Source organism: Exophiala dermatitidis (genome assembly GCF_000230625.1).
Source record: "Exophiala dermatitidis NIH/UT8656 unplaced genomic scaffold supercont1.3, whole genome shotgun sequence".
Lineage (NCBI taxonomy): Eukaryota > Fungi > Ascomycota > Eurotiomycetes > Chaetothyriales > Herpotrichiellaceae > Exophiala > Exophiala dermatitidis.
The window spans coordinates 1,511,602-1,533,769 of record NW_008751648.1 but is presented as its reverse complement, the minus strand read 5'-3'; the positions used below and the strand labels follow the sequence as shown (position 1 = coordinate 1,533,769).

At 52.1% G+C, this 22,168-nt stretch overlaps 8 protein-coding genes across 9 annotated transcripts; 3 read left to right on the top strand and 5 right to left on the bottom strand.

Annotated features, from left to right (window-relative positions):
• Positions 1 to 2,317: 2,317 nt before the first annotated feature.
• HMPREF1120_03551 (uncharacterized protein) lies at positions 2,318 to 5,161 on the bottom strand (the record flags this gene model as incomplete). The annotated part of the gene is made up of 1 exon (XM_009157627.1): positions 2,318 to 5,161. One exon carries the CDS (start codon positions 5,159 to 5,161, stop codon positions 2,318 to 2,320), a length of 2,844 nt encoding a protein of 947 aa, XP_009155875.1.
• A 353-nt stretch (positions 5,162 to 5,514) lies between these two features.
• On the bottom strand, positions 5,515 to 6,086 carry HMPREF1120_03550 (endoribonuclease L-PSP; the record flags this gene model as incomplete). The annotated part of the gene is made up of 4 exons (XM_009157626.1): positions 5,515 to 5,544; positions 5,598 to 5,671; positions 5,746 to 5,866; positions 5,931 to 6,086. The coding sequence occupies 4 exons, from the start codon at positions 6,084 to 6,086 to the stop codon at positions 5,515 to 5,517; spliced, it is 381 nt and encodes a 126-aa protein (XP_009155874.1).
• Positions 6,087 to 6,386: 300 nt separating this feature from the next.
• On the top strand, positions 6,387 to 9,137 carry HMPREF1120_03549. Of its 2 annotated transcripts, none has more exons than XM_009157625.1 (2): positions 6,387 to 7,340; positions 7,631 to 9,137. In XM_009157625.1, exon 1 carries the CDS (start codon positions 6,812 to 6,814, stop codon positions 7,121 to 7,123), a length of 312 nt encoding a protein of 103 aa, XP_009155873.1. In that variant the 5' UTR covers positions 6,387 to 6,811; the 3' UTR covers positions 7,124 to 7,340; positions 7,631 to 9,137. The 2 variants fall into 2 exon arrangements, with proteins under 2 accessions (XP_009155873.1, XP_009155872.1); XM_009157624.1 differs by having other exon boundaries at positions 7,421 to 9,137.
• Positions 9,138 to 9,627: 490 nt separating this feature from the next.
• Positions 9,628 to 10,086, bottom strand: HMPREF1120_03548 (uncharacterized protein; the record flags this gene model as incomplete). Its single annotated transcript, XM_009157623.1, has 1 exon — positions 9,628 to 10,086. The coding sequence occupies one exon, from the start codon at positions 10,084 to 10,086 to the stop codon at positions 9,628 to 9,630; it is 459 nt and encodes a 152-aa protein (XP_009155871.1).
• Positions 10,087 to 10,737: 651 nt separating this feature from the next.
• HMPREF1120_03547 (uncharacterized protein) lies at positions 10,738 to 12,694 on the bottom strand (the record flags this gene model as incomplete). Its single annotated transcript, XM_009157622.1, has 4 exons — positions 10,738 to 11,250; positions 11,316 to 11,461; positions 11,509 to 11,558; positions 11,631 to 12,694. The coding sequence occupies 4 exons, from the start codon at positions 12,692 to 12,694 to the stop codon at positions 10,738 to 10,740; spliced, it is 1,773 nt and encodes a 590-aa protein (XP_009155870.1).
• A 1,166-nt stretch (positions 12,695 to 13,860) lies between these two features.
• HMPREF1120_03546 (X-Pro dipeptidase) lies at positions 13,861 to 17,639 on the top strand. Its single transcript, XM_009157621.1, has one exon. It carries the CDS (start codon positions 14,386 to 14,388, stop codon positions 15,736 to 15,738), a length of 1,353 nt encoding a protein of 450 aa, XP_009155869.1. The 5' UTR covers positions 13,861 to 14,385; the 3' UTR covers positions 15,739 to 17,639.
• HMPREF1120_03545 (vanillin dehydrogenase) lies at positions 15,489 to 19,961 on the bottom strand. Its single transcript, XM_009157620.1, has 2 exons — positions 16,920 to 19,961; positions 15,489 to 16,858 (listed from the first exon to the last, which is right to left on the bottom strand). Exons 1-2 carry the CDS (start codon positions 17,459 to 17,461, stop codon positions 15,925 to 15,927), a joined length of 1,476 nt encoding a protein of 491 aa, XP_009155868.1. The 5' UTR covers positions 17,462 to 19,961; the 3' UTR covers positions 15,489 to 15,924.
• On the top strand, positions 17,831 to 22,154 carry HMPREF1120_03544 (alcohol dehydrogenase 3). The gene is made up of 3 exons (XM_009157619.1): positions 17,831 to 19,885; positions 19,954 to 21,112; positions 21,166 to 22,154. Exons 2-3 carry the CDS (start codon positions 20,447 to 20,449, stop codon positions 21,574 to 21,576), a joined length of 1,077 nt encoding a protein of 358 aa, XP_009155867.1. The 5' UTR covers positions 17,831 to 19,885; positions 19,954 to 20,446; the 3' UTR covers positions 21,577 to 22,154.
• The last annotated feature ends 14 nt before the right edge of the window (positions 22,155 to 22,168 follow it).

Below are 22,168 nucleotides of genomic sequence, written 5' to 3'. Positions count from 1 at the left end.
AAGAGTAGATATCTCTTAAGTTAACGGCGTAGTTAATAGAGATATTAGAAAAAGTCTTTTATAGATCTCGTAATTAATATAATCGTAAGAGAGATTAGATAAAAGAGAAGACTGCTCTAGTCTCGTAATTAAAGTAATCGTAAGAGAGACTCTAAGAAGAAGAGAGAGTTTAGAGCAACTATTAAATAAATCTTACGTAATTAATATAATCGTAAGTAAGAGATTTTAAGTAAGTAGTTAAAGATCTTATAATAGGAGTTAGTCTCTACTAGTATAATTAAAGTAATCGTAAGTAGAGACGTCGGCTTATTAAGAGGAAGATATTAAGATCGGGAGATTTAGATACTATAATTAATATAATCGTAAGTAGTATCTCTAAATCTCGAGATATTAACGGAAGAGTTATTAAATCAGTAGCTCTATCCTATATATAGAATAGAGATCGATTCGAAAGTAATAAAAGATCTTAGAAAGTATTACGAAGTACTACTACGAGGTACGAACTAAACGTATATATATATTATAATATAAATTCTAAGACGAAGAGCTATAAAAGAGTTATACTCGGTTGCGCGAGTAAGTATACGGTAACCGAGACGTGCTAAGCCTTCGTCGAAGCACGTGCTAGTTACGTATAGACGGTATCACGTGGTGCGTTCAGTGGCACGTGATATTGGGATATCAAGCATGTCAATCCGTGACAATCTCGTAGTAATAGAGCGAGACGAGAAGGTACTAAACTAGAGATATACTATACGCTCGTACGTAGCTATACTAGACGATTAACTATTAAGGATTTAGTCTTCGGGTAATATCTTTATATAGAATAACGTATCTATTTATATAGTTAGTCGAGTTAATAAATAGTTCGAAACTTATAGTATATCGCGACTCGAATAGCCTCTCTATTCGCCTAATCTTAATCCTATCGAATACGTCTAGGCGATCCTTAAATAGTGCCTAAAGGAGTATTACCTATATCTACTAGAGCTCGGTAACTCGTAAGAGGCTCTCGATAAATTCGCTGGAGTAATAGTATAGGAGTAGAACGCTATATCGTAAGAGTAAATCGACGAAATAATAAGGTCGATTTATACGCGTATAAATAGCGTACTAGACGCTAACGGTTAGTACATACGCTTTTAACTAGTAAGAAGTACTAGGCTCTATAAATAGTACTATTTATAGAGCACTAGGACTAGCACAGTTAATAGCAGTTAAGAGCATTGAAATTGAGCAAGTCTGTGGCGAGTAAATGGCTATTGAGTAGGAGGGTATCGGGTGCGGGTGTGGTGGGGAATAGGCCCCCCGTCCAGACTTTTGGCATAGTACTGTAGAAGGCCAGTACTGTATGCTCGCCTAAATCGACCCTACTCTAATTCTACTTCGATCCTACTCGAGAATTACTATAGGATCACTTATGGGCTAAATAATATATCGGAGATCACGATAGGATTATAATAGGATTAGTATAGAGATCGCTATAGAGATTACTATAGGCTAAATAGCGTATCGAGGATCACTTATTAACTTAATTAAAAAAATTATAATTTTAATATTACGTAATATTTATAGATTATAGATAGTATAGTATAAGTCCCGGCTAGAATTTAAAAAAAAGAAAAATCCTAACGGTAGTCTTAAAAGAAAAAAGAAAAAAGAGTACTCCTAGTGAGTTTCGAATATAGTACTCTTTTTTTTGCTATTGTAGTAGCTGATACGTGATCCGGATCCGATTAGGATCAATGATCTGAGAAAATCAAACAGATCAAGCCTCCTATCCGGTTCAGCTGAACTAGGTCTGAACTGGGTCTGAACTAGATCGTACTATTCTAGATCCGATCCTAGATCGATCCTGGATTGAGCCCTTAGAGAAGGCCAGTATAGTACTGTATCTATTTTTCTATTGTAGACCTACTATAGCGCGATACAGTACATAGTAGTTGCGCCCTAAGGTTACTATAGCCTATATAGAATCTTATAGTGATTCTTAAGTAGGATCGGAGTAGGGTCGGAGTAGGGTCGATATACGATCGAAATAGGACTAATCCTTATTAGGCGGGCGTATATGTACATACTTAAGTAGTACTGGGTAACCTTATACGAAAACGATCACACTTAGGTATGGTATACATAGGGATTTCAAAGTGACTGACACTCCAGCTATTCAAGTTGTACACAGCACTGATCAGGCTCCCAGCTAGCACTATATACCTTTAAGGTATTATTCAAGGTCTCATCCACTGGCTCTTCGAAGATCAAGACTGGATCCCTTTCCTGCACTCCTTCCAAGCACACATATTCCTTATTGCTGTATCTACAAATTCCGCCCCGTTACTGCAGCAGACAACCGTTCAATCCCTTCACCAACAGCACCCAACGGCGGTTCAACCGTCACTACCGTCCAGTCCACAACTGTTCTGGTCAAAGTGGTGGTGGTCGGCTCTGCAGCCGAGTACCGCTCGCGAATGCCATGTAGAGGCACTCCCAGCGCCGCCGAAGGAGAAAGAGGAAGAGAAGAAGCGGCGCGCATAACGGCCGTCTTGACGAGCTGGCCCGAGTGTTGGAGCAAACCGCGGAGCGTGTCCAGATGATGAGGCACGCTGGCCTCAAAGTTGTGTCTGGCGGCCAACTTGAATTGAGCGAGGTGTGATCGAATATTTTCCAAAACCTCGGTGCGCTCTGCCGCAGTGGACTTCAAGAGGGCCTCGGCGGCAATGATTACCATGCCGCCGGCGAGTCCGCCGAGCACGCCGGTTGCCACGGCCCATTCTTGCGCGCGGTATTTGAGGACCGTGTTGACCGCCTGGATCCCCAGGTCTTCGATGCGGTAGTATATTCCTTTGGCCCTGCGTGCTTCGGCGACAGCTTCCTCGAGTGTTTGAGGGCGGCTGTTGGCGGCGCTCACCGGCATTAAGGCGGAGGGGGCATCGTCGACCCAGACGCAGTAGAGGTTGGAAGGGGCGACGTTCGGGTAGACAGTGACAAAAGAGCCTCGTAGAGGTTTTGATGCTTTGGTTGTTTCGTCGTCCTCGGACGAATCCCCCTCCTCCTCATCATCGCTATCAACCTGTCTCTTGCCGTACCGGTGTCCTCTGCTTTCTTCGGCCGCCGCTTTGGCGAGGGCGATGCTCCATTCGGTACCGGGGAGGGGCTCGTCATGCTCAACTGCGGCTCGGCCGGCATTGGACTCTTGTAAATCGTACGGCAGCACAGGAAACACACCGTCGAAATCCTCCGCCGAGGCAACATCTGCTTGTTGCTCCAATTGCAACCGATCTGGCCCCTGGGGAACGACGGCCTCGACCCGTCCCCAGCAGGTCATTTTCACCTGGAGTGCGTCCCGCGGACCAACCGTGAGCGGCTTGGTGGCGTTGACGAACTGGGCGTTGACGCAGATGTTGTTTGCATTGGGCGATGTGTCGTAGACACTTCCCTTGGCCATGTGTGGGGCAATACGCACAATGGTCCCTTCAATTCCGGTAAAGCGGATCGACAGGTGCAGACTGGCGGCGAGACGGATCAAGTCAAACAGGTCCATGAAGATCTCGTGGTACAAGGAGTCGGCACGTTCCTTTTCCATTCCAGTCCGATCGGTTTTGGCCCTGAGTGGGTCGAAGATGGGCGGGGGAAGGAGAGGTTCGAGCAGCTGAACAAGATGTCCTGCGAGCTCAAAGGCCGCGACATCGAGATTGTTGCCATGTTCGTCAGGGAAGTAAGGGTCCTCGTCATTATCATCATCGCTGCCGTAGCCGAACTTCAACCGCTCCAGAACCTCCGCGCGCTTCTTGCAACGGACAAAGGCGTCGTAATGGATGTACTCGCGGTCGATGGCCTCGAGTTCTTTCAGTTGCTCGTCCGGGACGCCAAAGGCCGTATGGTTGAAAATACGGTGCTTGAACCATTCCCCAATGATCCCGTGGATCAGGGGCACCCGGTGTTCGGGCTTGGTGAAGAAGCTGCGCCAAGTATACCGACTGCCGTCGGCGATATATTGTGCCATCAACATCAGCGGCTTGTATTGCGTGGATAGCAGATGCAAGGGCCAGGCAGCCTCCTGGGGGGCGGTGAGTTTGAAATCGAAATGCCGCTGCGACAATCGAAAGCTCATTTCTTGCAAGCGGACAAATAGTGCCGAGATCTCCCCAAGTTCCAGCGCTCTGGGCCGACCAAGAATCTCCTGAAACAGCCCATCTGCGTCTTCGATGGTCAGTGGCCGCTCAGCGGCCGGAGTAGCCTCCTTGTTGCCGGCAGGGTGAGTGTGCTGTCCTTCGTTCGTCTTCTTGGAATGCAGCTTAGCTTGGTAGTGCGCATATTGCGCACCAGCATAGCCCGGACCAGATCCTGGAGATGCGGAAGGTCGGAAGTCCGTAGGCGTTTCTCGAAATTTAACACGTTTCGGAGAGGAGGCTAACACCGCCCCATCGTCACCGTCCCCAAGACGACGCTTTGATAACTTCACTGATGATGGTGTAGTACCTCGTGTAATTGCCCTGGGAGGACTTGTGCCAGCTGTCGGCGACCGTCGAGCGGGACTTGCGCGAGACGGACTTGGGGTTGCCGTTTTCTTCGTTTGTTTCGATGACGGTGTATGCGCCGAGCCGGTCTTGCGCGCGGATGGAGGACTTGATGCGTTTTGTAGTGGATTTTTTGGGTAGGAAGAATGTCGCAATGAGGGTTCTTTCAGCGTACGCCCTGCTTCTTCGGAGGAGTCGGTTGACCAATCTTCCATCATTGTGGGGAGCGCATAACCAAAAGGGACGTCGGAAGAATCATCGTCGTCTTCGTAGTCGTCGTCGGGGTCTACTGACCGAGCCCTGGCTTTGCCTTTGGCCTTCTTGCTTGGTTGACTCGAGGCCTGAGGTGGTGACAGTCTCGAGGTTTGAGGTGGTGACTGTACATTGGTGCCTCCAGCACCGGGCGATGTTTGTTGAACTGGTCTTCTGTAAGGAGAAGGTCTCGTCAATATCCTTCTCGGCGGCAGTTTCGAAGCCGGCTTCTTCGAAGGTGACATTTTGTGTGACCTATGAAGGATCCTGCAAGTTAAGTCAAACTCGAACGGTGCTCTGGAAATGGAGAATTCAGCAAAGAGTGGGAAACGGAGATGTGGGACAAAAAGGAAACACAGGTGCGAAAGGAATATATCGTGAAGCGCGATCATAGTGAAGCATGCTTGCGGTGAAGGTCCTGGCTGCCGAAAACAGAAGAAAGAAAGAACACGGGAGTCCGGCTGTTTTCAGTTTGGTTATTCTGAATTTTCATTGTCACAATAGGAGGCGCCGTTGTGTTCGATGAACCACGGAGTCCGTCTGAAGTACAACTGTCATTGACAAAGACAATCTTTCAGTTGAGAAGAGATCGCAAAGATGTAGACAAACTCGAAGGCTAGATGCGGTTTTAGTGCAGATGCTGCGTGTCTAACCCCTTGGCCTTTACTCTGTGGTCGTATTCGCAGTGCCCTTTGGCTGGTTCTCGATATCCTGGATACTCCCATTGCTGCTATTGGGCTGTCGCTCACAAATGGGCGATGCATTCGATTTCAACCTGAGATGTGGTCAGCCAGTATGTCCGGGCGTGGGCTGGAAGAAGAATCCTACATCAGTCTGCATCGGCAGCTCCTTGACGCAAACGCATGTTCTGGCCGGTTTCGGGTCCGGGATGATTTCTAGGACTGTTTCTGGTCAGCTTTTCTGGAATGCCCGTGTGGAATGTGCCCGGGCTCGAGCACGGATTCAACCAACGCACAGGCCTTGTTCATGCCGGCATAGTCCGCCATGTCCACGATGAAGATGTTCATCTTGACAATGTTCTGCAGGCTGCTTCCGGCCTCCTCAAGCACGTTCTTGATGTTCTCCAGTGCTTGTTTCTGTCAAGATTGCGGTTAGAACCATCTAGATCAGGGTGAAAACATTGGACGGCTCTTGGCTTACCGTTCGGTCTGTAATGCTCCCCTCCACCAGCTTGCCCGAGGCAGGATCAATCCCGATGTTGCCGCTCACATAGACTGTGCCGTTGTGGATGATGGCTTGAGAGAACAGGGGTGACTTGAGCCCCTTCTCGGACACAACTGGTTGCTTAGGGGCCATCTTTACCGATGCTTCTTGTAGTAAAATAATGCGAATTGGGACACTGGCAACTTTTGGTCTCAAACTAACTCTAGCAACCTCTACAAGATAATCAATCCAAGGAGTAAATACTGGCAGAACGAGAGGGCAAATGCAGAGAGGTCCTCGACTTAAGCATTATAAGGCACTGCGCCAGGGAAGGAGGAGCCCGATCACGGCGGGCGGACAATTCCGCGGCCGGAGTCTCTTTCTCGTTCCGCCGGTTAAACTTACAACATTGACCAGTTCAATGTCAGTACAAAGAACGTACATGGTGGGCCCCCTCGGCCCTTTTTCCCCCTGCTCTTCATTATCCCGTCTCCCCACGGATGCCCGTATATCACACATCCACAAATGCATCGTCACGACTATGGCCGTCGTCCTCCTCCGTCTCCATCACTTGAAGAATACCTAGGTAGATAAGTACCAACCAAAGGATCCCGGTGTTGAGGGGGCGTAGAAAAGTCCTATCACCACCGCTCCCAGCCGCGGTTGGGTCTTCCTCTCCGTCTCGCCAGACGCTGCCTTTCCATGGCAGCATGATACCGCTCCTGACGAGCGCGCTCTCGCTCTCGCTCCTGCTGGGCTCGGGCATGGTCTTGTTCTCTTCTTTGCCGGTTCTCGTCAGCAACAGCAAGTTCGGCTCGTAGCCGCCGAAGCCGACCTTCATCACCCTGATCCCGCAGGTTGTCCTGCATCCCTTGGATATGCTGGATGGCACGACCGTCTATTTCGGCGATCTCCCGATTTTGTCGCTCGATGCGCTCTCGATGTCGCTGAGCTCGCATGTTCTCCAATTGCTGCAGGTCTTCTGCAATAGCCGGGTCCAGGGCGTTCCACGGGACCGGTGGTTGCCATGGCCACACCGCGTTCCATCCTTGATCTGGATGTCGCGGGTACCGTTGCCCGCCATACTCTGGTCTTTCGCGGTATCCTCCATATCGGCCTGGCAAACCGTCACCGTCATCGTGGTGTACCTCTCGATGTCGATCATGCAGTGCATCAGGGTTGAGCCCTAGTGTCCAGGAGACGATCCGGCCCCGACGTCCATTGTTGCCGGTATAGTGCTCGTCCACCGGGAGCCAGTACGTCTGCTTGCATGGACCCCATCCCCGCGTGATTGGAATCCTCCGACGCATATATGTCCATTCGTCGTCTGCCATCCTGGTGGCTGGCTGCGGAAGATGGTCTAAGGAATAATGGTTTCCCGGAAAGCTATGAGTACACTCGCAGCAGGTAAGTCCTTCTTTGCCGGCAGGTGCTCTCTCCTATTTGTACTATAACTGCTGCCGATACTATCCGGCCGCTGGGTGCAGGTTACACCAGCAACGCAAGGCAAACATTACGAGGCGACCATTCAGGAAGCCTCGACACCGCCTTCCGGAGACAACAAGCCGCCTTTGTGTGTATACACCTTTGCCGGCATATTCCGGGGGTGCCCGGCTGGGTTGAAGCAAAGCACGTTGCATTCGCACCAACTGCCGAGCGTCACGCACACAATTCAGGGGAAATTAACCGGCTATTAGCATGCATATAGCATAGGAGAGGCGACAACATACTGGAACGCAACCACGTCTGCCTGCACGATTCGAAGACTGACAACGGACGCAGTTCTTGGACGGGCGACCAGTTGGTGTCAGAAAAGACCATGAGAGATCCATGCGAGGATCCAGCGCCAACGCTCGGAGACAATGTTGACATGGCATGCCTTTAAAACGGGCTTGACCCTTCGTGGGTGTAGTAGGAGTTGCAGGTGCTGAACATGCGAGTCAGCAGGACGTCGCATGCGCCAGAACTCACACTTACGTCCAGAACCGCCTGGAGGCGGCGAAGGCGGCGGGGGAGCCGCTGCTGCACTCATTTCGGTCCTGTGAACATGTTAGACGCATGCGAACCATAGGCGAACCTGACACACTTACTGGAAACCAACTGGCTAGATGGGGTGTTGACACACGATCCTACAAGAGACGAGTATGCGAATTGGGTGCGGTTCTCTTGGGATCAAAATGAAGAGTGTGTTGGTGGCACAGCCTCGTGGACCATGTTGTCACTCTTTTTGTCCCTCAGGCTGCCTCGGCCGTACATCCCAAAAGTAAACAGCCGCAATCAGGGCCAATGCCACTGTGCCACCCCAGCGGGTGCGGGTCCGCTTGGTATGCTCTACTGATTTGATGGCATCCCATCTGTTGGGTTCTTTCGTGGTGCCCGCGAAAATAGACGGTTGCTGCAAAACGTTGTCTGTCAGAGACTTGTCACCAACATTCTTGGTTGAAGTGCTTGAAGCTGTATGTGCTGCCTCTTAATCCCCAGACATTTTGAAGGTGGACTTGAACGAAATGCAGAACCCGTACACTTACAAGGATCCTTGTGATGTCTGGCTGAACGGCCGTGACATTGAAAGGTCGACTCTCAGTCTAAAGGACACTGCCAGTGGCACTGCTGGCCATGCTGCATGGAAGGAGCGACGGATGACCATGTGGTGGTGATGACGGCGGCAAGAGCGATGTCCAAGCAGGTGCAGGTGCAGGTGCAGGCTCGAGTTCGAGTTCGAGTTCCATATTTCCTCGCTTCGCAAGGAACTTGAAGGTTGGCTAGGTCTGTGATCCGGCTGGAGCAGGAGTGCTTGCTTCTTTAAGTACAAATCGAGCAAAGGGATCAATCGAATAGACTTAGGTCCACTGCTCCTCGAACGAATGCATTCCCGCACACTTGCACTCGAAATCCTCTCGTTTCCCGTTCGACGCAAAAGTCAAATACGGGCTAAACAGTGCTGTACTTCAGCGCGGAGGACCAGGGGAGGATTTGCACCGGGATAAGTCACGTCTCATCCAAATGCCTCGAAAGCCTAAATGGAGTGATAAGCAAGATGGATGGCTGCTGAGCCGAAATCTCAACTGAAGATCTATCCCTTCACTGAGCCAGATCGTCCCATGATTGTCGTCGTCACTAATACCACTGGCACCAGGCCTTTAGTCATGGATGCCTGGCTACCAGGTACTTCAGAGTGCGTAGGATATTCTTGATAAAGTCCCTATGTAGGGAGATATTGTGTTGTTTACCTAGTGGTGAACAAGGGCGATGGTATGTGGTGTATCTCAACGTCAACCATGAAAGTATGGTTTGGTAGCAGCTGTGGCTTAAATATGTATATACAGACGGACCCTGCGTTTCCTTTCTGTTTAGCCGGTAAGCCTAGAGCGAACCTAAACACTACCCCCATAAACTACCTGGATAGAACGGTACTAATGTAAGGTAGCCGTGTAGTGGTTTAGACGAACCCATGTTGCTGTATCCAAGCAACACAACATCTTGTTGTTACCATGTACAGCACCTATGTAGACAAAGACAACAATTAAATCCCCCATACCGGCATTTCGCAACACAGAAACCCCCAAGTTGCAGTAAAAGACCTTGAGTAAATCTCGAACACCGAACCCCTAAGACGATGACAGAACCTAAATTATATAAGGATGTTTACTTATATCAGAATCTGTAGCAAACATCTATCTGTCCAGACCATCCTTCAAACCTTTGCCGGGACTCCCACGACAGGACACACCGCGCCCTTTGGTGCGGTCTCCAGGTTCGGATGCGGCTGCACCTTGTTCTTGTGGTGAGCGAGCGAGGCATTGGTGACAGGACAGACGTCCGAGTCCTTTGCTTCGGCCGTCGAAGGGTGATTGGGCGGGAGCACGCTGGAAACGGCCCCGACAACCGGACAGATTGCCTCGTCCATTTTCTGTTGTTCGGGCTCGCTGACAATCTTGGAGAGGGCAGGGCACGCCGCTGCGTTGGGGAGCTTGTCGTCCTCGGTGACCGGAGTCTCGAAGATGCCCGGGTGTTTGTGCAGGTTGTGGTGATGGTCGGTTTTGGCTTTCGTGACCGGGCACACGAGGCCTGGCTGATTCATATCGAAGTCCGGGTGTTTGGGAGGGAGGACGGTGTTGGTGGTGCCAACCACGGGGCACACTTGGCCGGTCATGGTGAAGTTCAACTTGGGATTTGATGGTATTTGTTGCTCAGGCTATGGGTGTCCGGGGCTGAGGCGGTGACCGTCTAGGCACTCTTGATATCGAGGCGTCTGCGGAAGGGAAGATTTCTCTGAGAAATGGGATGGATAGGTAGGTGACGGGGTCGAGAGGTCAGACTGTTTCAACTGCACAGGATGCGATTTCAGGCGGCTATGTAAGTCTTGTCCTGCCAAAGGAAAGTAGAAAATCAAACAAACTGAGACGAAACTATAAACTGCGTGTTAAGTGACCCTGGCAGCCTCGTTAAAAGTTCTGGCCTCGAATGACGCATGTCACATGTGACGCCTTCCCCACGTTTTACTAGTCGAAAAGGGCCAGCAGCCAACCAATGAGACGAGAGCAGTTTTTAAGCACTACTAGTACTGGCAATCTTGGACGCATCCGGTCTACCACTCTTGGTGTTGCAATCCTCATATCTCACAATAAGCAGTGGTCGGTGTTGGGTCTATGTCTCAAGGCAAACTTGACGGCTGGTTCTCCAGCGACGTCGCACAGGGCCAGGGCAACCTCGAATTCTAGTCGGCCCAACTTCGAAGCAAGGTTCGCGCCTTGCTAAAACCCCAGGGCTGTTGGCCATAGCCGCGACATGCCTGGATTCAAGGCTAACCCCGTTTTCTCCCCATTTCAATCGCCTTGACGGCTAGGGCGGTGGTCAAGCCTCGATTACCAATTTTGAGGCTTGTCTTGCCAGTCTGGCACAGCCAGCCAATCTCCCACCCGCCATCTTCTTGCTGGCTTGCCTCGATTTTCCTTAGGTCTACCTCATCCTTGATACCCATATTGAGGCACGCAATCACTCGCATGCTCAGTTCAAGGGCGTCTCCATTGGCCCCAATTCGTTCCTGCAGTCTCTCTCGCAGCAGCGATGCCGTGCGACGATACATGTCGCTTTCAGGATTCGCACTCAGGAGATGACTGAACAGAAACAGGAAGACGTCGGCCGTAGGATAGTAATAAGTGCCATCCAGGTAGGCTCGATAGAAGAGGACATCCGAGATCCAGTCCTTACTTGGCTGGAGTGCCGGTGAATCACCACGCGAGAACTTGTAGAAGAGGCGAAGCGCGTTGACGCAGACGGCCGGATCCACACGGGGGCGTTTGTTGTCGAAGTAAGTCTGCCATGAATCAGCATGCTCGGTATACCCCTCAAACATTCCCCCACTGCGCTGCACGTACTTACCATGATGATGCCGTCAGCATTGGTATACCGCAGTACCTCGTCCATGATGTCGTTGGCCTTCTTGACATCGTTGCATAGTAAAACAAGTGCCAATGCAGTAGTATCAATATCATCAGGGAACTTCTCAACGGTGTCAATCGGCTTTTCTGTGTTCTGGTTAGGACCGTGCGGAAACCATCCTGTCAATGCTCACCGATATAATAGTTCCACGTCCAATCGTAGAAAGTCAAGGTGACGAGATCACTGGACATTCCTCAAGGTCAGCTACACCAATTGCTGTATTACTGGGCGACGAGAGTATCAGGATTAACCCACATATCTCCCACGGCTTCGTACAAGAACAACTGGGCGAAGTTATCTTTGACTTCTCTGCCCTGGGTGGTGGCACTCCACATCTCCTTTGCATTGTTGTTCAAAAAGGCAAGACCTCTCTCGATAGGATCATCGAAGACATTCTTCAAAAATTGATTCAAGCCTAGCGCTCCGGTGAACCTCAGGCTCTTGATACCCAGCGACCGTGCAGCAAGCACATTCTCGCCGTTGTCGTCCACTAGCACGACTTCACTGGGTTTCAAGCCCGTCTGCTGTAGGACATGGCGGTAAAAGCGAAGCTCAGGTTTGCACATCCCCACCGCACTAGAAGTGTAGAATCCATCAAACAGAGACCACTCGAAGCGCGTATCTTCTTTCAGAACTTGCCATTCCGCTGCTGGTATGTTCGACATGAGGTATACTTTGATAGCCTCTCGGTAGGTGTCCTTGATCGCCCTGATGATATCAAACACCGCACCGTTGGGTGACAAGGACTCGCGGGCCTTGTCGAAAGCTTCGGCGATATCCGCTTCTGCCACGTCGTATTGTTTCGACAGTTGGTGATAACATTCATCTTGTGACATCATTCCAAGGTCATAGTCATACCAGAATCGTGTTTTGCGAAATCGGTGCAGCATGGCCGGGGCCACTGGCAGGGATTCTGGAGCTGTCCAGTTGCACAACACGTCGCCAATGTCGAATATAATGCCAGGAAGCTTGGGATACTTCTTTGCTTGGCCATTTGTGGTTGGTTGGTCGCCGTTAGATATACCGATTTTGTCCTCTGCGGCAGAACTTCCGTTGATGCTCTCTCTTTGCTCTGCCATAAGACGTGTCTGATTGGTCTCTTTGAGGCCATTTGGAAGTCCAACATGATTGGAGTGCGGTGGCAAGGCTGTCAGGGGCATGCCACTCTCCATTAGTTTCAACTGTTCGGCATTGAGATGTTCTTCGGGCAATTTAGTCTTACACCGGGGTACTTCCTCCTGTGATGCAGCTGCCTGCCGCTCAGCTGGGACTTCTACATCGCTCAGCCCCTGAGCTTGGGTAGCTTCCTGGTTTTCCATGTCAGTCGTTACCGGCCGGTGCAGCGAACAATAAGGATCAAGTCCAGTGGTGGTTACGTTTGCTATAGCGATAATGGTGGGATATTGGCAGATTGAAGATCCGACAGAGCAACGGGAGCAATGATGAAAGAAGTCGGGTACTCTTGCCCTGACCCTCTTATTCTGATTGCCACGGCCATTGTCACCTTTACCTTGTTAGTGGGTATCACTACCGTTGGGACTTACCGTTTACACCGTGGATTCCGTTACCTCCCTGGGTCCCAGCAATCAGCCGACGAGGTGGGATACCTCGCGTTAGGTAACACCAACGGTCCGTGGTACAATGTGGCCACGTACCCGATCTGCAGAAATGCATGCAGCCATTGTCCGCAACTTTTAGGGATTTGGGTGGATACATGGGCCTAGATACCCCATTTGCCACGTCAAATTCAATGTGCTGGCGTATGGTGATAAGTACCTTGAGATAGACAAGGACGATCCCAAGACGAGTAGTGCTAACTCTGTTTTGGAGGAATAGTGAAGTAGCTTGGCAAGTGTCGGTACAAACATGACTCGACTGACACATAGAGTCAAGTGCGAAACTCGGCCACGAGGCATGTGCCATGATAGCCACAGAGACATGTTCACTTCGTCTGTGGTGGTAAGTCAGCACCAACTTGATATGTGTGGAGAATGAGTTCATCGGATGATGCTTATTCGCCAGGGCCGGCCCGTCAACGGAGTAGGTGGTTTCAAAGATATGAATCTCCCATGGACGAACGGGTAAGACTGGCCTGAGCAACGTTGGCTAAAGTCAGTAACGTGCATTAGCCTGCTGCGGTCTCATCTATCAAGTCACTGGCATGTTTCCATGGAACTCGGCAGTGCTTGCATGAGGGCGCCATGGCTACTGTTCATTGCGAATTCTCGATCCTGGACGTGCTGAGTTGCACTTCGCTGCGGCCTTGAGAGGCGGTGAAAGCATGCAGGTGAACCTTTCTGGGTGAAGACCACAAGTAGAATCGCGAGGACTAGGGGTGCCGTTATTGGACAGTAGGCGAGATAACTCTCTCATTTTGGCCTGGGGGCTGGACGTGTGGAGATGTTGCGTGAGTCGCTTGCAAAGTTGCCTGTGCGCTCGACGGACGCGAGCCACTGATTGACTATCAGCACTGGCATGCTGTGGCCCCAGCAGACAGTGCCGAGAAGCGGTGGCCTAATCACCAGCCTGCTGCAGCGCCGAGAGCCCTTTGCGCAAGGGTGGGTAAGAGGAGTCGCCAGTGCTTATGGACAGATGGAGCTCGAGGAAGCTGTCCGGATGATGAATGAGGTCTGTGAGATGGTGAGATGGTGATGAGCACCATGGCGGGAGGGGTGGAAAAGCAGCGACAACTTCGTGCACTGGCACCGAGCCACAGCCACCAACCAGAAGGGTTACTTGTTGACGCCGCTTTACCGAGTATCTATCCCCCAAATGCTGCCAGTACTATGCAGTACTATGTATCATAGTAGAACTTGCGATCACGAGACATTTGGGACAAATGGTAGTACCAGCGTACTACCACCTTATCCGGGACATACCTAAGGTAACCTAGGTACGGCTGCGGGACTATTATTGAACGATTGATTGTGCAAGGGATTTGAACCGTACTGAAGTGCATGTAGTCTCACTTGCAAGATCGTCACCTACTACTAGTGCCCACGCATCAACCATGTCGGCGACTGATACAACCCTCAAGGGCAAATATCCAGCCAAAGCCCACTGTCGCCGGGTTGCGAAATACCTGACCGACGCGGGCCTTGCACGCGATGGAGTCATCTACCTCGAAGCGCAAAAGACACGAATGGTCGAGGACGACGACCAAGCCGTACCCTTCCGCCAGCGACGGTACTTCTTCTACCTGTCCGGGTGCAGACTCCCAGATGCCCACCTGACGTACAACATCCCGCAAGACATCCTGACGCTGTTCATCCCACCGGTTGACCCGGACAGTGTGATATGGGCGGGGCTGCCGGAGTCGAAAGAGGAGGCACTACAGAAGTACGACGTGGACCAGGTCTTGTACAGCGACGAAGTCAACGCCGCGTTGGCCGCATATGGAACACCCCAGTCCAAAACCACCGTCTACGCCATTCCCGAGCAGGTCTCGGAACACATCACATTCCTCCCATTTGCGGCGACGGACTTCGATCACCTGAAGACGGCCATCGACGAATGCCGAGTGATCAAGGACAGCTATGAAGTCGCATTGATCCGGAAGGCGAACCAGATCTCGACGCTCGCCCACATCGAGGCCGCCAAGGTCGTGCGCACCGCGACCAACGAGCAAGAGCTGTACGGTGCCTTTATCGGCACGTGTATTTCCAATGGCGCCCACGAGCAAGCTTACCATTCCATCTGCGCCAGCGGCACCAGCTGCTCGACCCTGCACTATATCCGCAACGACCAGCCCCTGCGTGAGCGGTTGAACATACTCCTCGACGCCGGTGCAGAGTACAACTGCTACTGTGCCGACATCACACGCACTTTCCCCATCTCGGGCACATTCACCCCGGAGTCACAGACCATCTACGACATCGTCGACGAGATGCAATCGTCCTGCTTTAAACTTCTTCGCGCCAACGTTCGCTGGGAGGACGTGCACGAACACGCCCACTGGGTTGCCATCCGAGGCCTCAAGAAGGCTGGTATTTTGGTTGGGGATGAGCAGGACATCTTTGACAAGAGAATCAGCGTCGCCTTCTTCCCGCACGGTCTGGGCCATTACTTAGGCATGGACACCCACGACACTGGCGGTCATGCCAATTACGACGACCCGGATACCATGTTCAAGTATCTGCGAGTCAGAGGGAACGTGCCTGCTGGCGCCGTCATCACGGTTGAACCCGGTATCTATTTCTGTAAATTCATCCTCGACCCTGTCCTGGACGATCCAGAGTTGAGCAAGTATATCGACAAGACCGTGCTGGACAGGTATTGGGCTGTGGGCGGGGTCCGGATCGAGGATGACATCCACATTACGGAAGATGGCTACGAAAACTTGACAGATACGCCCAAATTATAAGACGACTGATAACGACATAAATAGACAGGTCCTGTAGATAGCAGGCTTGACACCAACAATAAAAGAGGTGGTCAAGATGACGATATCGCGTTGCTTCAATAATGGCCCGGTATCCGAAGGTTGAGCAGGACGGCACTATGGAGACGGTTCATACATTTTCTGATAGACCCTTTCGCCCTCACTCAATCAATCCTTCCATGTCACGACCTTGGTCCTCGCCCACTCATCGAGACCCTGCAGACTGTTAAATCGCCCGAACCCACTCTTCTTTGCCCCGCCATGTGGTAGCGCGGCTTCATCATGGATGGTCATCGAGTTGATGTGCACGGCGCCGGTTTCGATTTCACGGGCAATGCGCAGTCCTCGTCGCAGATCTTCAGTGAAAACCGCGCTGGATAGACCATATTCGGTATCGTTGGCGATTTCGATGGCCTCTTCGTCCGAGTTGACCACCAACAGGGATACTGTCGGGCCGAAAGATTCGGTGTGGTAAAGGTCCATGCCCGGCTTGACGTTCTCGACGACAACAGGTCGCATCTTAGTCTTGGAGGATTCGCTGTGGTCCGGGTCCCCATAGACAGGTTTGGCACCCTTGGAGAGTGCATCGGCCAAGAGCTTCTTGTTCTTCTCGACTGGCACCGCCGACACGAGTTGCGGAACACCCATGCCCTCGTCGCTGAACACCTTTTCCATGGTGGCTTTGAGCGCCGACCGGAACTGATCGACAATTTTGGCATTGACCAGAATCCGCTCTGTGGCCATGCAGATCTGGCCGGCGTGAAGGAAAGCGCCCAGCGCACACTGGAACGCTGCTGTCTCGATATTGGCATCTTCGCAGACTATGGAGGGTGCCTTGCCACCAAGCTCCATGACTGTTGGCTTGAGGTGCTTGCCGGCGAGAGACGCCACGATGGAGCCCACAGCGGTAGAGCCGGTGAAGTTGATCTTTTTGACGGCTGGATGGGAGATCAGAGCACTAGTAACTTTTGCAGCATCTGCGGGTCTATGGTAGATGGTGTTGAGACAACCTGCTGGCAGCCCAGCTTCGTGGAAGACTGAGGCAATGGCCCAGTACACCGCCGGGGATGCTTCGGGACCTTTGAGGATGACTGTATTACCCCTGGAGAGCCATTAGTTCAATTCGCCGGCTACGACAGTGCCAGCAGCGCAGTTGGACTCACATTGCCAGAGGTTGCAGACAGGCGCGCACTCCCAAAGCATGGGGAGCGTTCCAGGGCGCAATGCCCAGGACCACACCGTATGGTTCTTTCAGCACCAGCGCGCTGCTACCCTCCTCCGAAACGACCGGCATGCTCGAAGTGGTGGCCACTTGAATCAAGCCTGCAACGGTCTTACAGGCCTCGTAGGCCAGGTTATGTTCAAAGCCAAACATGGACTCGGGCAACCCCGTCTCTGTATTGGCATAGTGTAACTGCTCGTCCCTCCTCTTTTTGAAACCCTCTGCAGCTCTAAGAAAAATGTCTCTTCTCGTGTGCGGCTTCGTCTTTGACCATGTTTTGAAGGCCTTCTCTGCTGATGCGATGGCTTTCAGAGCGTCTCCTTCGTCGGCAGCGGAGCATTGGTAGAGAACTTTGTGATCGAGAGGGGAGACAACATCGAACGTTGAGGAGAGTTTGACTTCTTGACCGTCCAGCCATAGTGGAATGGTAGAAGACGAGTCGAACTTCGACAAGGAGGCGCCGTTAGCGCCATTGGTAGCCATGTTGGCTCGTCCCGAAGATGGATGGGTATAAATTCAGCAGGTCGAGTCTGACCCAGATTCTTGCAGGCGTTGTAACTCTAGAAACACTCAGTATTAGCACTCTGTACCTCTTAAGGGCAGAACCTCAAGTTGTAGTTATAAAGGATGACAGCGGCTGTGGACAGCGGCATTTCCACAAGGCAATTCCAGGCAATATTGGGATGAATTGGTTCGGCATCGTCTATCGGAACGGGGATTGCGGGGGTTCGTACGCCTGTCAGCGACCCAACGCCCGGGCTGCGGGGGGTTTTTTCCGACTGCAACTTGAAGGAGGGGTGCCTACAGTACAGTACAGTACTACCTACAGTCCCTGTACATATTGTACAGTACATTCCCTGCCTGGTCAGGGACCAATAATGTAGGCGCCTGCTTACTTACCTGCGATTTGTTTGTGCCATTGCCCTGGCCATGGAGGGAGAGGAGGCGCGGACTGCTGCCAAGGAACAAACCACTTCCTGTGCCGTACCACGCAATTAAGCCCTGGCGCAAAGCCAGAGTCTGCTTGCGGCGACAGAATTCGCATGACCAAGCATTTTCGTCGATGGTCTTTATTATTGCTGGGTGTGCCGACCGCATCGGACGAGCACCGCCAATGCGCGTTTTGGGCAGCCGGAGTAACACCCACCTTCCATTCCACCTCAGTTGTCTAGATCTGGCGCCCGGAATGTTTGAACTTGACATCATGTTTTCAGTGCAAACAAACTGCCCACAACTCGAACAATTGGCGGGGGAGAGGTCATGCTAGTATGTTAGGCGCAGGCGGCAGCTCTCGCCCGAATGCAGCGTACCCTTCTGAACGCGATGTGCAAGAGATGAAGCGAAAGGACCGTCACTCGTCAAGAAGGCGACACGAAGCCACTAGCGAGACAGGAGGAGCCCAGATTTTACAACGCTGTACGTTGAACAAGCACAACTCTCAAAATAGAGCAGCAACAGCATATTAGGCTCTGGAGCCTTTCCCAAGCTGTTGCTAGGCTTCGGCATCGGTGTCTCCGAGCGCTGGCATACGGTAGTCGCCCAAGAGTTCGTCGCCGATAGCGCATCTGTTTTCTAAGCAGTCTCCAGAGCACTCACTGTAGATTGAGCTGGGACGCTCTCTTCAGCAAACTGGTTCAGGCGTGTGCGGGTATGTATTGCTCTTGTGGCCTTCTTTTCATTTCAGGTGCCCGAGCTCTGCAAATAACGTTCGGAGGTTCGCCGCCGCGCGGGGACGACTTTGGTGTGTTTTTTCCACACATGCGGTCGTCTCGACGTCAACAAGGGTCTTGTATGATCTGCTGGCATGTGGTCATCCGTACTCGGCCGTCGCAAAGATTTGCCTGCAAGCCCAAACCTGGTGGGTATCAGACCACATTTGCGTAATTGCTTCGCTTCGCCAGATATGCGTTCATGGCCACTGGACGCTCGCAGTGCTACCTTGTGTGTTCCAGCTTTGACGGCGCACTGGCAGGTAGCGTGGCATGCACCATGTTGCAAAATACCTCGTCCTGCGCCTCAGCTGAGCCATCATGCAGTGACATTCTCTAGGATGTCCCCGTGGATAGGAGAGGCCTTCAGACGAATCTGTTAGGGTGACTATGGGTTTGCGACGAAATGATCGCTTTTTATTTGTTGTGTCACTTTTCTCCGATCGTCGGTCGCGAGCTCACTGAAGTGCCCATGGCGGATTTTCTCTGCAGGGTGGTGATAATCCCTGACAACTTGAAGCAGTGGGAGATCTGGGCTCTGGCTGTAATATCTATCTTTATTATCGAGCATTTATTAGATGATTATGCGCCCCCCATCGGATGAGAGGCATCGACATATGCCAGCCACCAAGGATTTGCCCACCCAGGACTAACGAACTGAACCCCGCCGCGCAGACATCATCATGCCACTTTGTAAACAAAATTCGACGAAGTCGCACAAGGCCGACCCAATGGTGGGTTGCACGGGCGGAACTGAGGGGAGCGATCCCTGCAAATAATGCACGCGTTTTGACTGCAGCAGCTCGTCTATGCCTGCCTGCCTCTGCCCGCCCACCACTGACACCCCGCAGACACTGCGCCAACTGAAGCCTCCCTCTTGTGTGTTTTTGGCTCTCCCGTTGGTCCTGGCTCTTCCACTGGCCCTTCATTTGCTCTTTCTTCCCTCCGCCCTCGAATCATGCTCCGTATTTCCGACAGAAGGGGAAGTGCATGAGGCGGAAATGGATGGTTACATTTCGGCGAGCTCTGGTACCTGGCCCCGCGGGGTAAATGCTGGATGATGGCCTGATCCCCGAGAATATTCGCCTGAAGGCACCGCAGTCGGGCAGCGTGAGAGGTCCATGGAAGAGCCTGAGCTCCGAGCAAGATGCCACATTGCATAAGTCCTTCGTTGGAGCTGTGCTATTACTGGACTAAGGTTCGAGCTGCCCCTCGATCTCATCTCCATTCTTCTGTAGCTTCATGCTAGCTGATGCTGGTGCAAAGCTCGAGATGCATCCACGTCCAGCGACCATTCGTCCTACGCTTCCAGAATACCCGTTCGCCCACACTTCCCGGCCCACCCGTGACAGGCAGTGCTCGGATATGGCCTCATCCCAGTTCAAGAAGGTCTCCTTACACCCGTCATGAGACGGGTCACTGGGGTCCGTGTCACTGGGTTGATTGGCCGACGAAGCATAGTCGGTCCATAGGATACCGATCTTCAGAGAGCCACCGGCCATGGGCTGGACGTTCGATCTGTTGAGGGGTTTCCGCTCATCCTGATTTCTGAGCGTGGAAATGACTGTCGATATGTGGGCACGACGGGTCATCGGAGGGGTTGATCGAGCTTGTCAATCGTCTACATAAACAGCCCTCCCTCCCTCACCCTACGAGGTCATCTTCTTATCAGACAAAGGACATCTTCAGCCCAGCCCGATCTATACAGCAGCCCAATTCATAGAATTGCTCATTATCAAAACTCAAACAAGCCGTCAACATGTCCTCTCCCAAGATCCCTAGCGAGCAATGGGCTCAAGTCATCGACAAGGTCGGTGGCCCGCCACAATACAAGAAGATCCCAGTCCCAAAGCCGGGCCCTGAGGAAGTCCTCATCAACATCAAATACTCGGGTGTGTGCCACACCGATCTTCATGCCATGAACGGTGACTGGCCCATCCCGACCAAGCTGCCTCTTGTCGGTGGCCACGAGGGTGCCGGTATTGTCGTCGCCCGTGGCGAGTTGGTGACAGACGACATTTGCAAGATCGGTGAGGCTGTTGGCGTCAAATGGCTTAACGACTCTTGCTTGTCCTGCACTTTCTGCCAGCAGGCCGATGAACCCCTCTGCCTTACCCCGAAGCTTTCCGGCTACACCGTCGACGGATCCTTCCAGCAGTACTGCATTGCCTCCGCACGACACGTCGCCCACATTCCCGAGGGCGTTCCTCTCGATGAGATTTCTCCGGTTCTCTGCGCCGGTATCACTGTCTATAAGGGTTTGAAGGAATCAGGCGCACGACCTGGTCAAACGGTCGCCATTGTCGGTGCCGGTGGCGGGTTGGGTGCTCTGGCACAACAATATGCGAGGGCCATGGGTCTCCATACCATCGCCATCGATAGTGGTGACGATAAGAAGAAACTGTGCGAGGAGATGGGTTCCAAGGTGAGTTTGGTACGATGCTCGAAGTCTTGACATGATCTGACCCAATGTTTCAGCACTTCATCGACTTTGCCAAGTCGAGCGACATCGCTAAAGATGTCAAGGCTGCCACCAAGGACGGCCTGGGCCCGCACGCTGCCATCTTGGTCGCTGCCAGCGAGAAACCCTTCCAGCAAGCTGCCGAATACGTCCGCCCCCGAGGCTGCGTCGTCGTTATCGGTCTCCCGGCCAAGGCTTACATTCGAGCACCGGTGTTCGAGTCAGTGTTGAAGATGATCAGAATCCAGGCCTCGTATGTTGGCAACCGACAGGACAGTGCGGAGGCTCTGGACTTCTTTGCCCGTGGATTGATCAAGGTACCGTTCAAGACGGTGGAGTTGAAGGACCTTCCCAAGGTCTACGATCTGATGCACCAAGGCCAAATCGCTGGACGATATGTGCTGAAGATGCCAGACCCAGAAGTCTAGATGGCTGCCCAGTATAGCTGAGCCAATCAATGGTCGGCAGGTGGTACGAAGGTCACGACCTCCTAGTTAGGACTACGATACAAAACATTTGAATGAATTGAACCCAGACTACAACATGTGTGCGTGCGCGCAACTTGAATGACGCCGAGAAGAATAAATGTGTTGTCCAAACCTTGCAAGTGATCTGCATGATCTGATCTGACACTCGGTCACGGCACGGAAGCGAAGCCGAGCGTATATGCAACCGATCCTGACCCCGCCACGCACCGTAGCGACACTCCACGGCTGGGCTGTACCATAATACGAGAAGCGGGAGAATCAAAGCTCCAGTAGGAAAGCTCCCCACCAGCTAGGCTTGTGGAAGCAAGCTGAATTTGAGCGGAGGCGGAGCAGCGAGCAGACAAAACACGAGGTGATGGCGATAAAAATATAACATAATACAGGGGCAGTCAGTCCCTGGGTAGCAGTGACGATCCTTTGGCCCGTACCGGTTCCCCAGCGTTAGGTAGAACCTGGTACCTCATACGAGTGAGAAGATAGCTTGAGCTTAGTCAAATGAAATAAACAATTCACGCACATCCTCATACAGAGG

What these genes read in the sequence shown, in the direction of transcription:
- HMPREF1120_03549 (XM_009157625.1), top strand. Translation starts at nt 6,812, where the DNA reads ATGCTGGATGGCACGACCGTCTATTTCGGCGATCTCCCGATTTTGTCG.
- HMPREF1120_03546 (XM_009157621.1), top strand. Translation starts at nt 14,386, where the DNA reads ATGTCGGCGACTGATACAACCCTCAAGGGCAAATATCCAGCCAAAGCC.
- HMPREF1120_03545 (XM_009157620.1), bottom strand. Translation starts at nt 17,461, where the DNA reads ATGGCTACCAATGGCGCTAACGGCGCCTCCTTGTCGAAGTTCGACTCG. An exon ending in TGTCTGCAACCTCTGGCAAT is followed by an intron (nt 16,859 to 16,919) that starts GTGAGTCCAACT and finishes ATGGCTCTCCAG; the next exon opens with GGGTAATACAGTCATCCTCA.
- HMPREF1120_03544 (XM_009157619.1), top strand. Translation starts at nt 20,447, where the DNA reads ATGTCCTCTCCCAAGATCCCTAGCGAGCAATGGGCTCAAGTCATCGAC. An exon ending in GCGAGGAGATGGGTTCCAAG is followed by an intron (nt 21,113 to 21,165) that starts GTGAGTTTGGTA and finishes CCAATGTTTCAG; the next exon opens with CACTTCATCGACTTTGCCAA.